Raw genomic sequence first — 18,732 nt, forward strand, 5'->3', positions numbered from 1 at the left:
CTTACCTTACAAATTTATTTTTTAACTATTGGATTCTTAAATAGATGATACACAGAATTGAAGAGAAATTGCAACTGAAAACATGAGCCTGTAATAAAAGTTATATAAATGGACCTGTAGGTTTTGGTCAAAGGAGTTGGGGAAACTGTGTCCTTCTAATATGGAATCTGTGTCATACTATTTTCAGTTGCAGGGACGAAGATATGTTGTTTGATGCGTATTTACTTTCTATTCATTCTTTGATTGTACTGAGTTACTTTAATCAGATCTTACTCTTAAACTTGCTATTTATCTAGAACACTTGTATCTGTAAGGTGATGGCTTCATATATAATTAATGTGAAAGTTCCATCCTTCTTACTGCCCTATAGTTTCATTATTCTTCAAAGCTACGTAGGTTGGTTTTGTCAATATACCGCAGTATTACTGAACATTAATTACCAAGACTATCAAGCTGAGTTATCAGCATACCAAGATGAATGTTTGCAATTTAAGTAGAATCAAACATTTTATATTCTCCTCTGCTCCATAGCATAATTTAAAATGACAACATCCTTGTCTTTGTCCCTTTCTAACAAAGAGCAAGAGAAGAGCTTGTATTTGAAGGTTCTTTGTCCTTATGCGTTATTGAAAATCTAAAATTACTTGACTGAAACTTCTGTAGAAATGTGATTAAAAGATTAGGTCTTAATTTAAATCTTATATTCACAAAACACATCTCTGCAACTTAATTCTGTTCTAGCAAACCCATCATTATTTCGATAGTTTATAATTCACAAGTTAAACAGCTTCTCCCATTTAAAGTTTTGAAAAAGCCTGCAGTCTAAACAGTATTTTATTCTAGTTCATGTAAACAAAAATTGAAGTGAGTAACATTTTAATTGTTCTTGAATGATGCAGAAGAAAAACAGACAGCTTCAAAAGTTGGTGCTGATTTCAGACTAGCCAAATTCGGTAGTTGCTATGTTAATTTCTCTGTTGAGTGGTAATTTCCTCTCCCTTCTCTTCGGATGCAAACTTACTGGATTTCCATCACCTAAGCTACTCGGCATCCTAAATTGTCTATCCTTGATAACAGAGCTGCCGTGATGATTTGGGAGGGGTTTAGTGGAGAGGTTAAAATAATTCATGAGGCAGATGGGATGTAGGAAGCCACTAAAGGTGACTGTTTGGCTTTATAACTTAGAGATATTTGGGGAAGTCTGGTATTTTCATCACTCTTCCTCCCCCTTATAACCTTACTTTCCATTCCCCAACTTCCTTATATAATAAGGGAGGGACCTAGGAAACTTAACTATGCACAGATATAGATAGATATACACTAAAAGGAGGTTCAGCTTCATAGAAGTACCGTTTGGCAGGCTGAGAAAGCTGCTTTTTTTTTTTAATAGTATGGGTAAAATATGATGGAACATTTAGGCTGTGGTCAATAGTATATTGGGAAATGAGTACGGGATTCAGTGACTTTGACAGTCTAGGTTTACATATTAACTAAGGAGATTTCATCAAGCAACTTTACAAAATCTACCTAAAATCCACCAAGCTCCTCAGAACTGTATGGGCTAAGGGGCAGTTTGAAAATATGGGGGGTGTTAATTATTATTACAGTATGAGCTTTGATTTCATAGCCTGGAAAAGCAGATTCCCTGAAATTTTCCTGAGCTGGGCCATACTATCTCTCTAGGAAGTCGAGTTTCGTTGTAATCAGGACTTGTAGCAGTAGTCATTAATGCAGCAATTCTAGCTGCTGCTTTTTGGCTGCTTACATTCAACCACTTCTCTGTTCTTCCTTCTCAGCCCACAGAAGGTGACTTGTGGTGGCCACTCTCTTAGCAGGAAGGCAGGTACTTCTGAATATGCTAGGCAGGGCTGCAAAGTCAAAATGTAAACATAGGGATTTCTCCTGGAGTAGATAATGAGCAGTAAATTGATTATTTTTTTTTTTTTTTTCTCCCATTGTATGCACCATGTGTCAGAATTCTAGATGCAAATAGACATTGCTTGTTTAAACATGAAAAGATCATTATTCTACTAAAGGTTTTGTAAACACGTGGATTAAAGGCAGTTGAAGAACGTTTTTGAAAAACTGTAAATTACTCGGATTTGCCTAATTCTGTAAGCCTGGAATTTATTAGCCATTGTGTTAGTCAACTTTCCAGTGTTGTTCTTTTAACTTATGAGTTCACATGTAGTATGTTAATCTATAGCATAACTCTAAAGTCTTGCTGACAGTACAAACGTTTAAAACTAGTTCAAAAAATTACATAACTTTGTATAGTACACTTCTGATAGTTCATTTATACTGAAGGTCATTTTCTTCCCAACTAAACACAGGGATTGAATAAATTGCTAAGCACTTACTCTTCTAAACATATCACATTATCATCAGAAATAAAAATTTAAACTTTATGTATTACGGGTTAAGATGAAAAAACATCAACAAAGACAATCATGAAACAAAAGACCGAAATCAGATTATTAGGTTAAGGATTTTGAATAGATCTCGTTTATTTCATTTAATTTTTCACATTTAATTTTTTTTTTTTTCCACAGCTAATTATCTCTTGTAAACAGGGGTTTTGATTTTCCAAATACAAACCTGATGGTGTTTTTTTTTCTCTTTGACAGATGGGGATGGACAAAGTGAACATTTATTGCCAGTGTGTGAAGATAAAAAATGTCAAAAAAGTGCCATCTACTTAACTAAGCTAGGATTGAATCAGGTATTGTGAGTTTGGAATTGCAAAGACAAAGGAAAATACTGTGCTTTATGAAATAGTATGAAAGAGAAAAGTGATTTCTCAGGAAAGAAAAGTGAAACCTTCATTTGTAATTATTGCATATAAGATACTTTTATTTATTTACTTATGTATTACCTTCTAAAAATATAGATTAGGTGGAAAAGGCTGAAGATCTAAAATTCTATATAATGGATAATTCTGCTCAAGAAAATCATGAATGTTTCTCATTAGTCACTTTCTTGATTTCAAGACACTGCATTCTAAGCACCGTAAGTTCCATAGCACAAGAAGAAAAAGGTGGTTTGTGTTAAGAGTTGGAAACAGATCTAGTTAATTCAAATAAGCTTCTTCAGTTTAAGTTAGGGAGTTATGTGATAGTAAATAAATAAATAAATATATATATATATAAAAATATATATATATATACACACATACATATCACGTTGAACCAGCTCACACCTCTTGCACTTTATTTCCACTGGTTTTGATTATTAAGTACATTTCCATGAGGTATATGAAGACTTATTTAGGCTATGTATCTTCCAGATTGGGTTTCTGTTAAACTATTTCATCTTTGTTTGTTCATGACACTACTTGTTTTGAGAGAGTATTACAGATGACTATATATTAATTTATTTTAAAGTGTGTACTAACCTGTTTTAAGTATTTACAGTGCCTCGCTTAATAATAAAGTTACATCTTACAATAAATTAACCTAACATTTGTTTGATGCCTTAATAAATGGTCTTACTAAATTCATATTTAGCAACGTGAACCTAAAGACTGAGGTGACCTACAAAGTACTTGCTTATAGCTGACAGCAAAACCCACTGTAGAGTACTTACAGAAGTTTACAATGTATGCCATACATGTTTCTAACCAGGTTATGAATTAGTGATTATTCCTTTACTGACAAATTCAAAGCAGAATTTTTTTTGTGTAAGCACCACCCTCTCTGACCTATATTTCAGAATTTATAGGTGAACGTACTGTTTGCTTAAGGAACAGTATGTACTTGGATAAGGTGCTTCTTGTTACAGTCTGCAGCCCAAGTTTATAGTGTAGATTCTGTCATTTAAATGAATTCGAATTTCTAGAACACAGGGTGAAAGCATACTTTCCAACTAGCAAGAAAATCACTGTATTGGAAAGGAAAGTGTGCAGTTACCAGTCAGTTAAGGAAGTATAACTAGTGTGGAAAATACCATCAGTGTAAGGAAGAGAAGTAACTTTGAATTTGGTAATGTACCCGTTTCAGCCTTCTAATCCTGGCATCTCTGTTCTTAGAAATGCACTGTGTTTGGTGGTTTGTGGTTTTTTTACATTAATTCCCTGTAAACACGGAGTAGAGACAATGGATTGTAGTGTTGCTGGATACACAGTGTTACAGCAGAATTCAAGTTACATGTCACAACCTTTGTATAAAGCAAGTGGATGCTCAGTTCTTGATACTTGTATTGCTTTTTGGTCAAAGGGGAGAGCACAGACTTCTGATAAGCATGTTACACTGATTATACTGCTGTAACGGCTGCTTACATTTCATTGTTGAGTAGTTGGGGTGCTCTTATGTCAAAAAACAACTGCTCCTTAGCTCTAAATGTAGTTCCTTACTCTTGATAATATAAGAAGTAAAAGACACTTGAGTTTTTCTGCTCAAGTAAATTTGAGACAAATATTCTCAATTAAAGTAACTTTGTTGTGGAGAATCAACCACACACAAATAGCATGTACCACTGAGAGATACAGAGCTGTTACTTGAGAGTAGTGGATGACTGAGCAGTGTGCTAAAGGAAAGTTATGTGTTGGTTATGGTATGTTTCTAGAAGGAAGTGATGGAGGAGTAGCAGTAAAAGGTGTGGGTCAATTTGCATAGGAACAGAATTTTTCCCAAGTCAAGTCTTGTTGTAACCTGTGCTGAAGTAACATTGCACCTAGACAGTTTTTCTGTTCCTTCATGATTTCATTTTTTTTGATAGAGGACAACTATTTGATTACAAATCAGAGTCTTAGCATATCACTTTCGATAGTCATCAGTATATTTAATTTTTATAATGTATTTAGCAGTTTCATTGTGTAGTTTAAATCTTAAAATAATTTCCAAGATAATGACATCTGAGTTAAAAACTAGCAGCCAAATATGGTCACTTTTTTTTAAAAAGTGAGGAATCCAATAAGTTCTCATCCTGCTAGACAAAAGTATTAAAAAGTGAGTTACCTAGAGACTTTAAAGCAATTTTCCCTGCATATTTTTAGAATGACTTTTTAATTAAAAATTACAGTATCAAATGGCACGCAATAATGACATGTTCTGGCCAGCCTTTTTAAAGAATTATATCTAGAATACTCGTTTCTTTCTCTGTTAGACTCACTTAGAGGTGATGGAGCTTTTTCTTCTCAAGCATTTTATCTTTTCCGTTCTGAAACAGTGGAAAATATCCATGTCTTCATTCATATGTCTGTGGTTTTTCCCATGTGTTGCGTATTTCCTACAGGTAGAAATCCATTCAAATGTGTTACTTCCCATATTAATGTGGAAGTTAAATGTTTTAATTTCACTGAATTTGGTCATTATGAGATCAGGTGAGCCAGATTCCAAGCTTTTAACTAAAGTTGATCTTCATGAGAAATTATAAACTTTGCGGCAACAGACTGGGATCAATTATTTTTGTTTATTTATTAACTTTATAATTTGAGGAAAATAATAATGAGCCCTTGTGCTGCAGAATGTGTTTCAACAAGCGTATGGTATCATTGTGGAATGGGTAGGTAATTACAGAAAATTTATGGGAAACTGAGAGAGTGCAAATCTTTTACCGAAAAAATAGGAGATGCTATATGTCCAGTATCTCTGTTCAGGCTTTGCTGTAGGGTTTTGGAGGGTTTTCTAGTTAAGAGTGTAGTGAAAACTTCTGTTTTTTCAGAATTTTTTTTTTTTTTTGAAGAAACTTACTGATCTCTGATCTGAAAGAATGCCAATTAGATGGCTGTTTTACGAAAAATATTTAGCCTAAGGTAACTGGACCTGGTTCTGTCCTTTCTGCTTGCTTGTTGTAACATTTGATGAAACCAAATGGAAAACAGTTAATGCAGTTCCATGATAGTAGATGATGTATTGGGATAAAATTCACATAACAATCAGAAATAAACATCTGTAGAGTTTCTGATTCTAAAAATTACTGCATGAAGAGGCATGCAATGGCATGGTGTTCTGGTAAGATCTTGTTTGATGTCTTTCAGTCTACAGTATATTTCTCATTATGTCTTTGGCACAGCTAGATGGCTCCTGGAAAGCTGAGCAAATCTTATGAGAATTATTTCAAGGATGATCTTTCAGCATAGGGTTTAGTTTATTTAATGATTTAATCTTCATAATTATTAGAAATATCTCAGATAAATTTTCTTCTTTTGGATTATGGAGCAAAAGGAAAGGCCAACAAAATACATATGAGTTACTTAAGGAGATACAGACCTACTTAAAATTTTAAAAGAATGTGCATGTTTCCATAGCAACAGAAAAATTGCTGTCAGATCTGAAGTAGAATCCCATACGCTGTTTCAGATTGTGGCAGGTGTTAGGATACCTCAGTTGTCTTTAAATTCACCTGCAATAGCTACAGACCAATCTGCTAGCTGATTTAGATATGTCATCTGAAAATTAGACCGAGTTCTCCCTGAAGAATGTTTTAAAATCCCTGGTGCTCTTTACTGTAGCAACTCTAGATATTATGATGTTCTTAGAGATGACTGATCTTTCTTTTAATTTTGCCAACTATTCAGTATGATTTTTCATTTGTTTCCTGAGGCAAAAGGTATTATTTCAGTCCCTTCATTTGAGAGTTTCTTTGTGGGCTTGATGATTCTTACAGCCTTCCTCTGTACAATAGAAAGGTTATAGCTTTATTCCTCTTATAAATCTAGCAGCTCTGAAGTAGAACCCAGCGGTGCATCCTACAACAAACCACAGGTCTTAGGGGTGTCATTCTCTAGACTAGAGAGGTATGTGACAGCATTGATGATCAGCTGCGGTTGGTCGGTGTTAGAAGTTTTTCCTCATTCTTCTGTAACAGTTTAAAGGGAGGACGGGATTGCAGCTGCTGTAATTTTCATAAAAGTCAGATTCTTCAAGATCCTCTCATCACTTCTAAGTTGCTTGTCTTTCTCAAAGCATCTCTGGAACTGTGAGCCATATTCCAGCATTGAAAATACGACTCATTGCTTTGGTTACTTTTTTCTATGTTGCTAAATCAGTGCTGGGGATTGTTGTCTTCTGGGCTTTGAACACCATACATTAATGGTGTAATGCATAGGCAATTTACTTGGTTTATTTTTATGTAATAGTGACTGCTCAACTGCATATGGAATTCAGGTGTCCTTCGTACGCACTAAAAGCCTAATGCATCCTGAAATTACAGGATTTAATGTTTTATGTGCAGCTGAAATACAATTCACATGTACAGCAGAGGGAGAGCCCCCAGGGAAAAGGACTTCTTTTGCTGTGGCCAGTTCTTTCAGGCCACTCTTGATGTTTATCTTTCTGTAGGATGGGATAGTGTTTGTCATACAAAGGAGAAGAAACTCTGGCATTTCCAGAAAAGGTATTGGCCAAGAATGGACTAACAGTTTCCAGATGCTTTCTGACTCACAGCTGGCTCCCTGCCTGTGTTAGGTGGCCTGGAAGTGGACAGCTGGCTGGATGGGTTCTTTGTGCTTCATAACTTTCTGGCCATAGTTTGAAAACAAATTTTCAAGCACTTAAAGATATTGTTCTTATTTTAGCCTACAAAATCATTAACTGAAGGAGTAAAAATATCTATATAAACATTTTAATTAATTATATTAGTGATGCTGTGCAATGGAATTTAACAGAAAGGGAAGTAGTAAATATTTGTTTTCTTTGACTGAATTTTATGTGTTGGTTTAACTTTTCCTTCAGGTACACTCATTCCATTTTTCAATCTGTCTGTTCATTTGAGCTAGGTAACAGAAACCATATGATCAGAAAACTGAAAAAAATAGTTTTATGTGTCCTCATTATACCCACCTATTTCTATCTTGGAGTGAAAGGAAAAAAAAATCGGTTTAGTCTTTTTCCTATTAAGATAGTAACAGCAAACATGAAGCTTAAAGGAATTCTCTGGATTATCAAATGCAAAAGAAGGAGATTTATTGACAAATATATTTTTATTTTTTGCCTTCTGTACTGAAATATATGTCCTGAGGCACATGAGCAATTAATTTGCATTACGTTACACAATACTGCTGTTTATAATAGAAATATACAGAATGAGTTTCACCAAAAGTGTGGATTACTCTGAAGCTAAACTGTCAGAGTAAGCTACGTGTGGTGCTGGAATGTGCTCTAGTTACACATCGAACAAGACTGATGCTTTGGAAATGTTCTGTAACGGCTGCTATAAAGTCCCACAACTGCTTCAGTGGGATGGATGAACTTGTTCTGCAGCATGCACAGTGATGCTGCTTGGTAGCAGTAGGTGATGTTTCTGGTTTGCTCACCTATTGGTTTATATCTCTGCATTTCATTGTAGATCTTATGAGTGTAAAATTGCTTTCTATGACTCAGAGTAAAAACAGAAGACAAATTCAGATTTGTGCCTAAAAATTGATTTTTTTATTTTGTTTCTTTAAAATAGTGTTCCCATACATGGGAACATTTAGAAAGTATGTGATGGATATAATTGGATTTCATTGCAATGACCGTGAATGATACCACGTAAAGTAAAAACTATATTACATTTCATGGTTCTGATTTCAATCAGTGTTTTTCAAAATTACAGTATTTTGCAATAATACTGTTTCATCTGTCTTCTGTGTGACAAATAAGTGCTAAGAAACCTAACGCTTTAAAAAATTTCTATCAGGTTAAGAGTCTTTTTCTTATGTTCTGAGATTTTTGCAAACCTTCAGCAGCTAACAGTAACTAAATAGGCATACATGAGGTGGAGGGTGGGGGTGGTGGGTGGTGAGGGTCAAAGTATGTTTAATTTCAGCTTTGAGTTTTCATTAAGAGTGTTGTAGATCATAAATGCAGTTCAAATGTTGTCACTTGCACAGGCAGACAAGCACTAAGTAAATGCAGTGTCTGGCAGAACTCTTCCAGGTTTCTAAGCCATCTGTGATATCCAAAGAAAGTTGACCTTAATGCACTTCCCTAATGATTTGAGGGGCTTCTCTAATGTGATCTAGTTGTGTGTAATCTCAAGGGACCAGTCCAAGTGTCCCATGCAGTTGCCATGTGGCAAGAATGTTGTTGCTTACTGGATTGTGTTAGTGAGGGAGTTTCTCCACAGCAGGAAATGACGCTGTCAGGGATCTCATTCTGGTTCCTGAAATAGCTAAATTAAGGCTTGGATGAGAGACATTTAAGATGCTGTTAGGTGCTTTTGATGTTGGTGACAGTGATGCTTTAAAATGGCACCCTTCTGTCCTTTTGAAGTCATTGTCAGTTGACAAAATAAATTCTGGCTTTAAAAATGGTGCTGAATTTTTCTGTAGAGTTGAAATGTTAACCCTGGTACTTCAGCTTCATACCGACTTGTGAAATTACTTTGATTTTAATTAAGATCAATTCCTGTTTAGCACCTCTGTAGCACTTTTGTGGAAAGTAAGTGGAGATACGTTCTTCTTGTCTGGGAGAAATTATACTTAGCAACTCTTTTGTACTTTCAGTTTGATACTGTAATCTTAATTTCTTATCAAACAGTTCAGTATCTGGTGCTGCTGGGGAGATAGAAGTTCTTGAACTTCTAAATATCGGTGAATAATAGAATCATTCAAACTGAAATGAACCTTAGGAGATCCAGCTTATTTAAGCAGGGGCAACACTGAATTCAGACCATGTTGTTTGACCAGTCAAACTTTGAAAACCCCCAAGGATAAAAATTCTGCAGCTTCTCAGGGACACTCTTCTAGTTTAATTTTGTTGGTTTATCTCTAGTTGGAACCTCCCTTGTGTCAGTCTGTGACCGTTGTCTCTTGTTCTTCTGCCACGTATCTCAGTAGAGAGCCTGGCTCCATCTTCTCAGTTATCTCCTTGCAGGTATTGGAAGGCTGCTATTAGGTCCCCCCTAAATGTTCACCAGGCTGAACAGGGCCTGTGCCCTCAGCCTGTCCTTTGAGTAAATATTCAATGCCTGACCATCTTGGTGGCCTTTTACCAAACACACTCAATATTCTTTCTTGAACCATGAGGCACAAAACTGGACACAGAATCCGGATGCAGACTAACAAGTGCTAAATAAAGAGAAACAATCACTTGCCTCAGTCAGCAGGAGCAGAGGCAGCAGTGAGAGTGCAGCACGCTGTTTTGCTGTCATAGCTGCCACACGCGGCTTTAGCTTACTATTCACCAGGACATTTTTTTAGGAGAGCTGCTACACAGCCAGTCTGTCTCCAGCCTGTACCATTGCAGGGGTTTACTCCCCTGTGCAAGGCTGTCTTTGCTGATTGTTACAAGGTCTCTGTCCATTTTTGCCTTTCTAGGTCCCCTGTCCCCTGCCATCCTGTCCTGAAGCATATTGACAGTATCCCCCAATTTGATGCTGTGCACAAATTTAACAAGGGGGCATCCCTCTTCCAGCTTTAATGCTGTCTATTGCTTGTAATTCCAAGAAAAACAAAGGGACTCAGGATGTCAAGGCCCTGATGGTTTGGTTTTACCTACACTTAAGGATTAGTATGGATTCCGAGCAAGCCTGAATTTCAGTGAAGTTGTTCCTGAATATGTTGTTACACTGGAAACATTCCAAAACACAGGTCCTTTATTCTTACAACCTTACCTATTTTTTTCTGTTCTGGAAAAAGAAAAGACTTCAAATTAATTTTTTCATTTGGTGACAGAGTTAGGAAATAATCCGTATTTCCTCTTCGGAAATTTTTAAATGCTTAAGAAAACTGATGCGGTGAAGAAATACCAGCTGGGTTAAATAGAATTAGGTTGTTTAAATAAATAAAATGGATTTCCTTACCTAGCATTCTTTGTTTTATTTTACAGTGGATTCCAATCTTGCAAGACTTCAGAAATAAAGACACACTCTGGGGCTTTGTATCGTATGAAAATGAAAAGCCTTCAAAGGAAATTTCATTTCCAATTACACTTCATATTGGAGATTACAATATGGATGGCTACCCAGATGCTCTTGCAATCCTAAGGAACACATCTGGAAGGTAGAGTATATGTAAACCTAGAAATAAGGACTATCAAATGCATGTTCAGCCATCAGTCATACAAATTACTAATTTTAGTGCATCTCATTCATTTTATCAAGTGAACAAGACTTTTGATCTCTGCTACATGTTTCCCTTTTTAAAAGGTACACATTTACATGGCATATTCAGAATGTATAATTGCGTAGGCTCAAACTGTGATTCTTGGTGGGGAACTGCACCAGGAGATGCAATATGAAGTACTATTTTAGGTTATCCTCCCGGACCACAGGAGCTGATTATCTCTTCCTTTCCCAAATAATTTTCTGTGAAATCCTGACTTTTGCTTTTGGTATGGGCCAGTAACACCAGGCTGCAGAGTGCTGGGGAACCTGTTCCGTGCTGTCACATGGAGTGAACACTGATTGGTGACTCTGCTGAAAAATGCAATAGTGTTTTGCCCCTTTCGAGAACGGGAATTTTAGATACACCTACTAACTTAGCAGTGTTTTTTATATTGTCCAAATGTAACTGAAATAAACTCTCTCCTCCACCCACCCCACCCCCCCCAAGAAGCTTCTAACCTTTCCTATTAAATTTGTCAGTGTAATCTTTCTCCTCGTCATTTTTTTTTTTCTCCGTTACTTGCTTTCCCAATACTTTGTGTTGCTACCATCTGGTGTTAGGTGGGAGGGGGCATGTACAGGGAGACTTGTACATTGAGGAGTTAGTGATCCACATAACAGCTGACCTGAGTAGGTGCACACCTGTGCTGTTCCACACACACTGCTTGGCTGCAGGATAAACTTAGCCAGCTAATCGTAACGGAGGAGCCTGTAGGCAGCTCTTGCTTGGCACCTGGCGATGATACCACTGGCATGTCCTTGTCTTTACCTTGAAGTGGAGCAGCATGTTTTCATGTGAACATCCTTTTCCTTGACAGTAGAAATGATGAATAGACTTGTTTACTTCTAAGATAAACTTCAAAGAGCTCTAGAGACAATAATGCCGGTGAACCTCACTACAGGCAAGGATACGCACAGCATGGCCATGCCCTGACTAGAGGTCTGTCTGATGCTGCACAACTTGGGTTTTCCAGTATCTGAAAAGATGTAAAATTAGCTATTCTATCCTCTTTGTCTTTTTCATGTCATCACCTGTAAAAGGTATATTAATCAATACCTTACAGAGTCTCAACATCTTCCTTACTGGGATCTATGACAAATACTTGCACTAGTGCATTAAAAGGTACAATAAGTTTCTCTTACAGGTGTATTTATTATCTTCCTCTGTAGGGTATTTTGGATGAGTTTGGGTGCAGGTCCATAGTTTGAATTAATACTCAGCAAGGAAAAGAACTGAGGAGTTTGCTTTGGTGCTTAAAACAGTGTACAGGCAGAATTTAGATGCTGAAGTCAAAGAAGTCAGTTCAGATCCTCTAGTGGTTGCCTACACGAGTCACCCACTGACATTTTTGTGTAAGAGTTCTTCAGATACTGACACATACCTAAGAATGACCCAGTTTGAAGAGTTACACGCTAGTATTCAGCCTACGTGATGTGATTCAGAGACAAGGCAGTGAGCAGCTGAGCTCTCTCTCTGTACCTCTGAGCCTTAAAATAACTAGTACAGCAGCTGTTTATATTCAGATATGGCAGAGGAGAAGGAGGTGATGCAGTTACTGCCCAGAACATCCATAGGGGAAGCACTAGGGCCCTCAATGTCAGGTTTTTTACTCCATGGCCTTGCTCAGTTGGGAGTTTGCATCTTCTGTTCAGCAGTTATTGAATAAAGACTGTAAACAGTCTAGAGAGCAGACTAGAACCAAAGTCTTTCTTTTTCCATAGAAATACCATAACATCTAAACTGTAAAGTTGTTCCTGTCTTTGTTTTTCTTAAGCCCCACAAATCTTGTGTTTTGAGCCATACTATAGGCTATCTTCTAGTGTGTATCCTGATAGCTAGTACACTTCGGAAGAACTTTGTGAAGATTTATGGAGTTCAGAAGTTACCTTATTTTATCTTATCTTTTAAGTTACAATAAGCCTCTCTCCTCTGGCTGGTGTGTAATTATGGGAATGTAATATCATGTAAAAGATCTAAATAGATTGTAAATAGTTACTCCTGTAAAAGCCCAGGAAGTTACCTATGTCTCAATCCAATGAATTACTGTGACACGTTTATTTTTATTCTCCTTGCTTCTGAAATTGTTTGTTTATTCAGTTGAGTGCGTCTTAAAGTTACTCTGAAACTTGACTTCAAAGTTGAAGTCAAGACATCAGTAAGGCATAAGGACTGAAGGTACTGGCAGAGATTTGACAGGTTATTAAAAGGGAAGTTCAGAGAGCTGAGGAAGTCTGGCAAAAAAGGTGTAAGTAAACTAAAAATTAAGAAATACGTTGCATGTTAACATTGTATATTTCCAGTATTTGTAGAAAAGTGATGGAAACACTCTTCATACTTTGGGATGGGAATGAAAGTCTCATTTTTTGCACCCACTATGAAACGTCACTTTCAGAGTAATGTTAATTTATTGTTTCTGAGAGACTTAAGCAAATACTTCCCTTTTAAAATGGGTAACTGGGTCACTGAGTGGAAAGAATTAAACCACTGTGGCAATTAAATTAAAAGCGCTTCTTAAATTAGAGCAGATTAAAATGAAAACCTTATTTAATTGATTTTAAACACTTCTGGATCAAGCTGTTTATTTTTTTCTCTGAAGCCTTTCATGCTACATCTACAGATCTAATTTCAGTGATTGATTACTGTGATTAAATGATAAAAGCGTTTTTGTAAACTCTTGATCTCGATTTGGGCTATAGTCTAGGAAGCCTAGCTTCTAGTTGCTCTCTGAAACTTAAAGTAATTAAAGGAGGCAGAAACCATTTTATTCATCTCAAAATATACTGATATGTGATAATGGATGAATATGATTAAAATCAATTGTATGCTTTCATCACAATTCAGGAAAGCACTGTCAGATCAAATCCTTAAAAGTGCCTACCGAACAGTGAAATAAAGACATGCTAGTTAGGAATAATGTTGGTTTACTGTCCTTCCAGGTATGTTGGAAAAATAATTAATAGTTTCAATATTCTCAGTACTGCTGCAAGACTACACTGTTTCATGTCCTGCCATATCCTTTTGATTTCAAATAACATTGTATAATATTCTGACAGCATGGAGACATTCCTTAACATCAACAACAAAAAAAAAAGGAATCCCCCTTGTGATGGCAAGTGCGGTGGGGGTTTGAACCCACATACTCAATAAGTTTCAACAGGTGAAGATGCTAAATTCAGTCTGTTCTTACATATTTATCTGTCCATTGTGAATTCTTTTAACTTCTGACTTGAGTCAAAACCTCCAGATTAGAATTCTAGTCCACAGATTTTTCTTCAGACTAGAGACATACATGACTCTTTTTTCCCCTCCAGTATGACTGTATTAGAAATTGTGTATGTGTATAGAATAATTATAGGTAAAGCAATTTTATCAGTAGTTATTAAATGGTTCGTCTCTACTTCCTACCTTCTCTAAATGTATTCATTTTTTTCATATGCTGGTTTTAAATTGACTCTGGTAACATTGAAAGTGTAAGTACTGCATGTGAGTCTATAAACACCTATGTTTCTCCCGCCTAATTGGACAAAACAAATTTTTGTTTAACCATTTGTTTCCAAATCAGATGCTAATAATTGTCATCTTGCATTGCAAACATGTAATCTAAGAAACTATTTTTTTCAATTATGCCTTTATTCAAAGGGAATGTTTTTTCACTGGTAAAGTAATGATAAAGTTGGAAATACAGGATGTCTCTCTGGCACTGATGACAAATAACAGGAAAAACTGGAACTTGGAGATAACGAACAACTGCATATGGACAGTTGAATGAAAAACTTTGAGTGTAATACACTTCTGGAAAGTTTTCCCGGTATTCATGCTCAGTTTTAAATTAATGTATTTGTATTAATCCTTTATATAGGTGTACTTGAAAGGACTCTTATTGGACCAAATTATCTCTTCCTAAATCATTGTTAGTTGTCACTTGTCAGAAGTAAGGTTGGATAGAGAACTTCTTTTAAACATAGGATAGATGAACACCTTGTAATTGAGCAAATCTAAAAAACCAGAGGCAAATTCAATTATTCTGAATGTCTGGAGTAAGATATTAGTCATTTAGATGTCTCCTGTGTAACTGTAAATGAACTAGCCTAAAACTGACAGAATGAGAGATGTACGAAATTAAGCAGTAAATATTTAATTCTAATTGGAATGAAATATGTGAAAATAAAACTAAGATCTAAGTCTTCAGTCTGTCTTTGATGTTAAGCCTTGCTTATACTTATTCGTCCTTATTAAATTTATCTCTGCTGCATAGATGACTTCGGTCAGAAGGTTCCAAATTGTAGAAAACCGTTGAGCATTGGGATAAAGTTATGCAGGTAGTACACAGCTTAGCTGCCACAGTGTATACATTGGTGTGTATACCTAAGCATTAAAAGTGCTGCAAATATCATGTTATGAGTGATATGCTAGTCTTAGTTCAGAGTTCTTTTGCTCTGCCTTTTCTCAGTATTTAAGGTGAATTGTTCGATATTGACTGCTACACATTTGTGTAGCACTTTAACACTGATTTAAGGTTTCACCATTGTAGCAGTGTCTGTCTTTATGTGTTTTCCCATAGGCTTTCAGGGACATCATTTTGCCATTTTAAGGATGGTGATGATTTTATTGTTACAGGGAGATTTTCTTTGGATTATGTTAATCTTCAAAATTTGGTTCAAAATAATAGAAGGGTCATAAACTTGCTCTTGGTTGTTGTAGCATGTACAGAAGTAAAATGTGGAGGTTGATACTTTGGTTCTAGTTATGCTTGTGTACTAAAGCCCTAAATAACCTAAGGACTCAAGTAGCAGCTCATAGGCTGAATCCAGATGTCAGGAGTTCTTCCGAGAATGAATCGAACAGCTGAGGAGGCAGCAAGCAGCTGATTTCTCTTCCCTGTGCAAACAGTAAGGCACTGCAACAATCCCTGTTGCTGCAGCCTTCCAAGCGAACGGCCCACACACTAAGATCTCCTCCCATGCTCCCATAACAGCACAGCCCTGGAGTGGACTGGGACCGAGAAGGATCAGGAAAGACATAATGTGGCTAACAATTACTAAGATTTTTTTTTTTTAATATAAACACATACTTAGTTTCTGGTTTCTGTTATAGTTCACTATTATGTAGTTATTGTTCACTATTATGTAATCAAAACCTAAAATAATTTATTAATGTTTTATCTTGTACTGAGTCAAGCGGGAATCACTTGACTCTGCACATGAAAAATTTAAGTTTGTGCACAAAGAGAGCTAGTTACAATATGTGCAGCCTTCAGTGGAACTTGGAACGTAGCTTACCTTCAAAACTAGATGGAGATTTAAAGCACTAAGGCTGTTCTATACATGGAGGTGAGGACAGCTGCAAGTACATTGCTTTTGTTTGTTTGTTTCTTACAGTATTTTGGGGGCAAAACTGAATACCATCCCCACCACCAAATAAGTGGGGTTTTATTTTTTCCTCTATCCAGATGTTGCTGTGTGAGTTCATTTGTTTGCTTTTTATAGGTAGCTATTTTGAGACTGTTCCTAGGTGTTGTAGATAATTCCTACATATTATCAAGAGATAATGGGCTGAAAATACATGAGGAAAAGGAAGGTCATGTTCACTCAATTTCAATCAAAAAAGGAGGAACTACTTACCCATAAGTAAATATATCATAAATTAATATTCTCAGCAGATACTACTAATATTTCAGGAGTGTATTTTAGTTGGTTAATGCTGTTCAAATACTAATGGCAGGATATATTAAATCAAAATTTTGGCCAGAAATGTGAGGAAACTTAAGAATCTGAATAATTTTGGAGTTAAACGTGATTTTGTAACTTGGTTCCTTACTATAAATACTGTCTGTTTTTTAAAAGGGAAAAACCAAGATGGTGTAGAAGACACCTGAGTGATATCCTCAAATTAAAGCATTTGTTTAGAAGTTACATATCTAATTAAAGTTGCTAATTCTTCTCATTGTGCTTTTCAAAGATTCTTTTAGAGGAAATAAGAGGAATTTTATGCTGGTATACAAGTCAAAATAATTTGAAGGCATCGATAAAATAAATGCCAAGGAATTGCCTTGGAAATTGACAGGAAAGAAGGCACAGTTTTAATTATAAAGCTAATAATAGCTAGCTTGTAAACAGGAAAAAAATAAAATCCTCTGTATGCTTCCAGTGAATTTCATGATTTTTCTTTGTTACCCTGCAAATTCTTAATCTTTTTTATGGTAAGAAACTACGCTGACTCTTTAAAAAAATCAAAATTAAAAAATCAGATTTCAGCTTTGTATGACTTACAGTAGCGAATCTAAACCTGTGTGTATGTACCTGTATGTTTAGTTAACATTTCTGTAGCTTCACATTTAATGTAACATCTCTGAGTTGTTAATTTTACTAGGCAAACATGTATTTGTCTTTCAAAGGGGACTGTATGGATATAAAACAGTAGTAGTATGAAATGAAATTTCCTGCTGCCTATTAAGATAAACATTAGTAGACTTGCAGCTATATTCTGATTAGGGATTCTCCAGACCTCTGCTGCTCTGCCACAAGGGACGCTGTGTCTATGAATTTGTTGATTTTTTTTTTTTTTTTTTCCTCGACAAGATAGCTCTCCTGTAGTGCACTTCTCAAGTCTTCAGCATCTGTTCAGGGTTTGGGATTGTGTTTTGCTTCCTGTTGTTTGTCTTGTTGTTACAGAAGGGTAAAGGAAGGTGTCACTTCCCTGCTCAGTGCCACTTTGATCTCTTCCCTGCCTTTTATCTTACAGCACAGTTGATGTTTTGTTACTGTTTGTCCAGTTTGCTATGTTTTGACAGTCAGATACTACCAATGAAAGGAAATCTAAATGTTCCTGTAGTAAATAAACTTCTTGTGTCTATCCATTCACAAGGCTTACAGTTTAGACTTGAACAATACTTTGTATGTAGAGTGTAATGCAAGCTTGATAATCCTTTGTCATTTAAATAATTATAATCTAATAATTTCTGGCATTTTAAAACATGTGAATTGAAAGAAAACATCTTTGTAAAACTTGCTCCAAATTTTAAAAAAAGTGTATGTTAAGATGATGAAAGAGAGAAATTGAAACAATTTGCATAGCTCAGGTTGTCACTTTCTCTTATAGTTGACTGATATGATACTTATGTAATACATTAAATGAATGTGAGCACTTAACAATATCAAGTTATGATTGTGAGTTTTCAGATACAGATAATGTCTTAAATATTGCAGATCACCTAATTTCATTTTGGTTGGACATTAATTTGATATACTCGTGTATCTAAGAGTGAAATAGTAAAAAGTGGGTTCATATTAAGCTTCAGTCAAACACAGGCATATGCAATATAAAGACCTAATTTGTGTATTTTTCATAGAAGCTCAAGAAATGTGATTATAAGGTTCTGTGGGAAGCGTTTAAATACCCCATTTTACTTTTGACACAAAGAACAAAATCCTACGTTTTTCCCATTGCAGGTTCTGACATATTAACTTGGTAACAGGCAAGGAAACTGATTTACTTCTGTGTCAGAAATATTTTTTCTCAGGGTAGATGTTTGGCCCTTCTCTAACTCTTTCTGAAATGGAGGGAGCAGGTATATGAACATTGTGGGATATGATTCTTACCAGTAGCAACTTACCTGAAATATACCATAGAAACAAAGAAAACTAAAAACTTTCCCAAGGAGAAATGCTGTGTCTGTGCATGTGTGTGACTGCATCCTGAAGGCA

The 18,732-nt window shown here is 35.8% G+C and overlaps 1 protein-coding gene across 2 annotated transcripts in view; it reads left to right on the forward strand.

Moving 5' to 3' along the window:
• Positions 1-18,732, forward strand: part of ITFG1 (integrin alpha FG-GAP repeat containing 1) — an 86,156-nt gene that overhangs the window by 39,010 nt on the left and 28,414 nt on the right. For both annotated transcript variants that reach the window (XM_074913489.1, XM_074913490.1), the window contains exons 9-10: positions 2,628-2,722; positions 10,752-10,924. In XM_074913489.1, coding sequence (XP_074769590.1) covers positions 2,628-2,722; positions 10,752-10,924 — 268 coding nt within the window. The remainder of the gene's footprint in view (positions 1-2,627; positions 2,723-10,751; positions 10,925-18,732) is intronic.

Source organism: Athene noctua, chromosome 9 (assembly GCF_965140245.1).
Source record: "Athene noctua chromosome 9, bAthNoc1.hap1.1, whole genome shotgun sequence".
Taxonomy (NCBI): domain Eukaryota; kingdom Metazoa; phylum Chordata; class Aves; order Strigiformes; family Strigidae; genus Athene; species Athene noctua.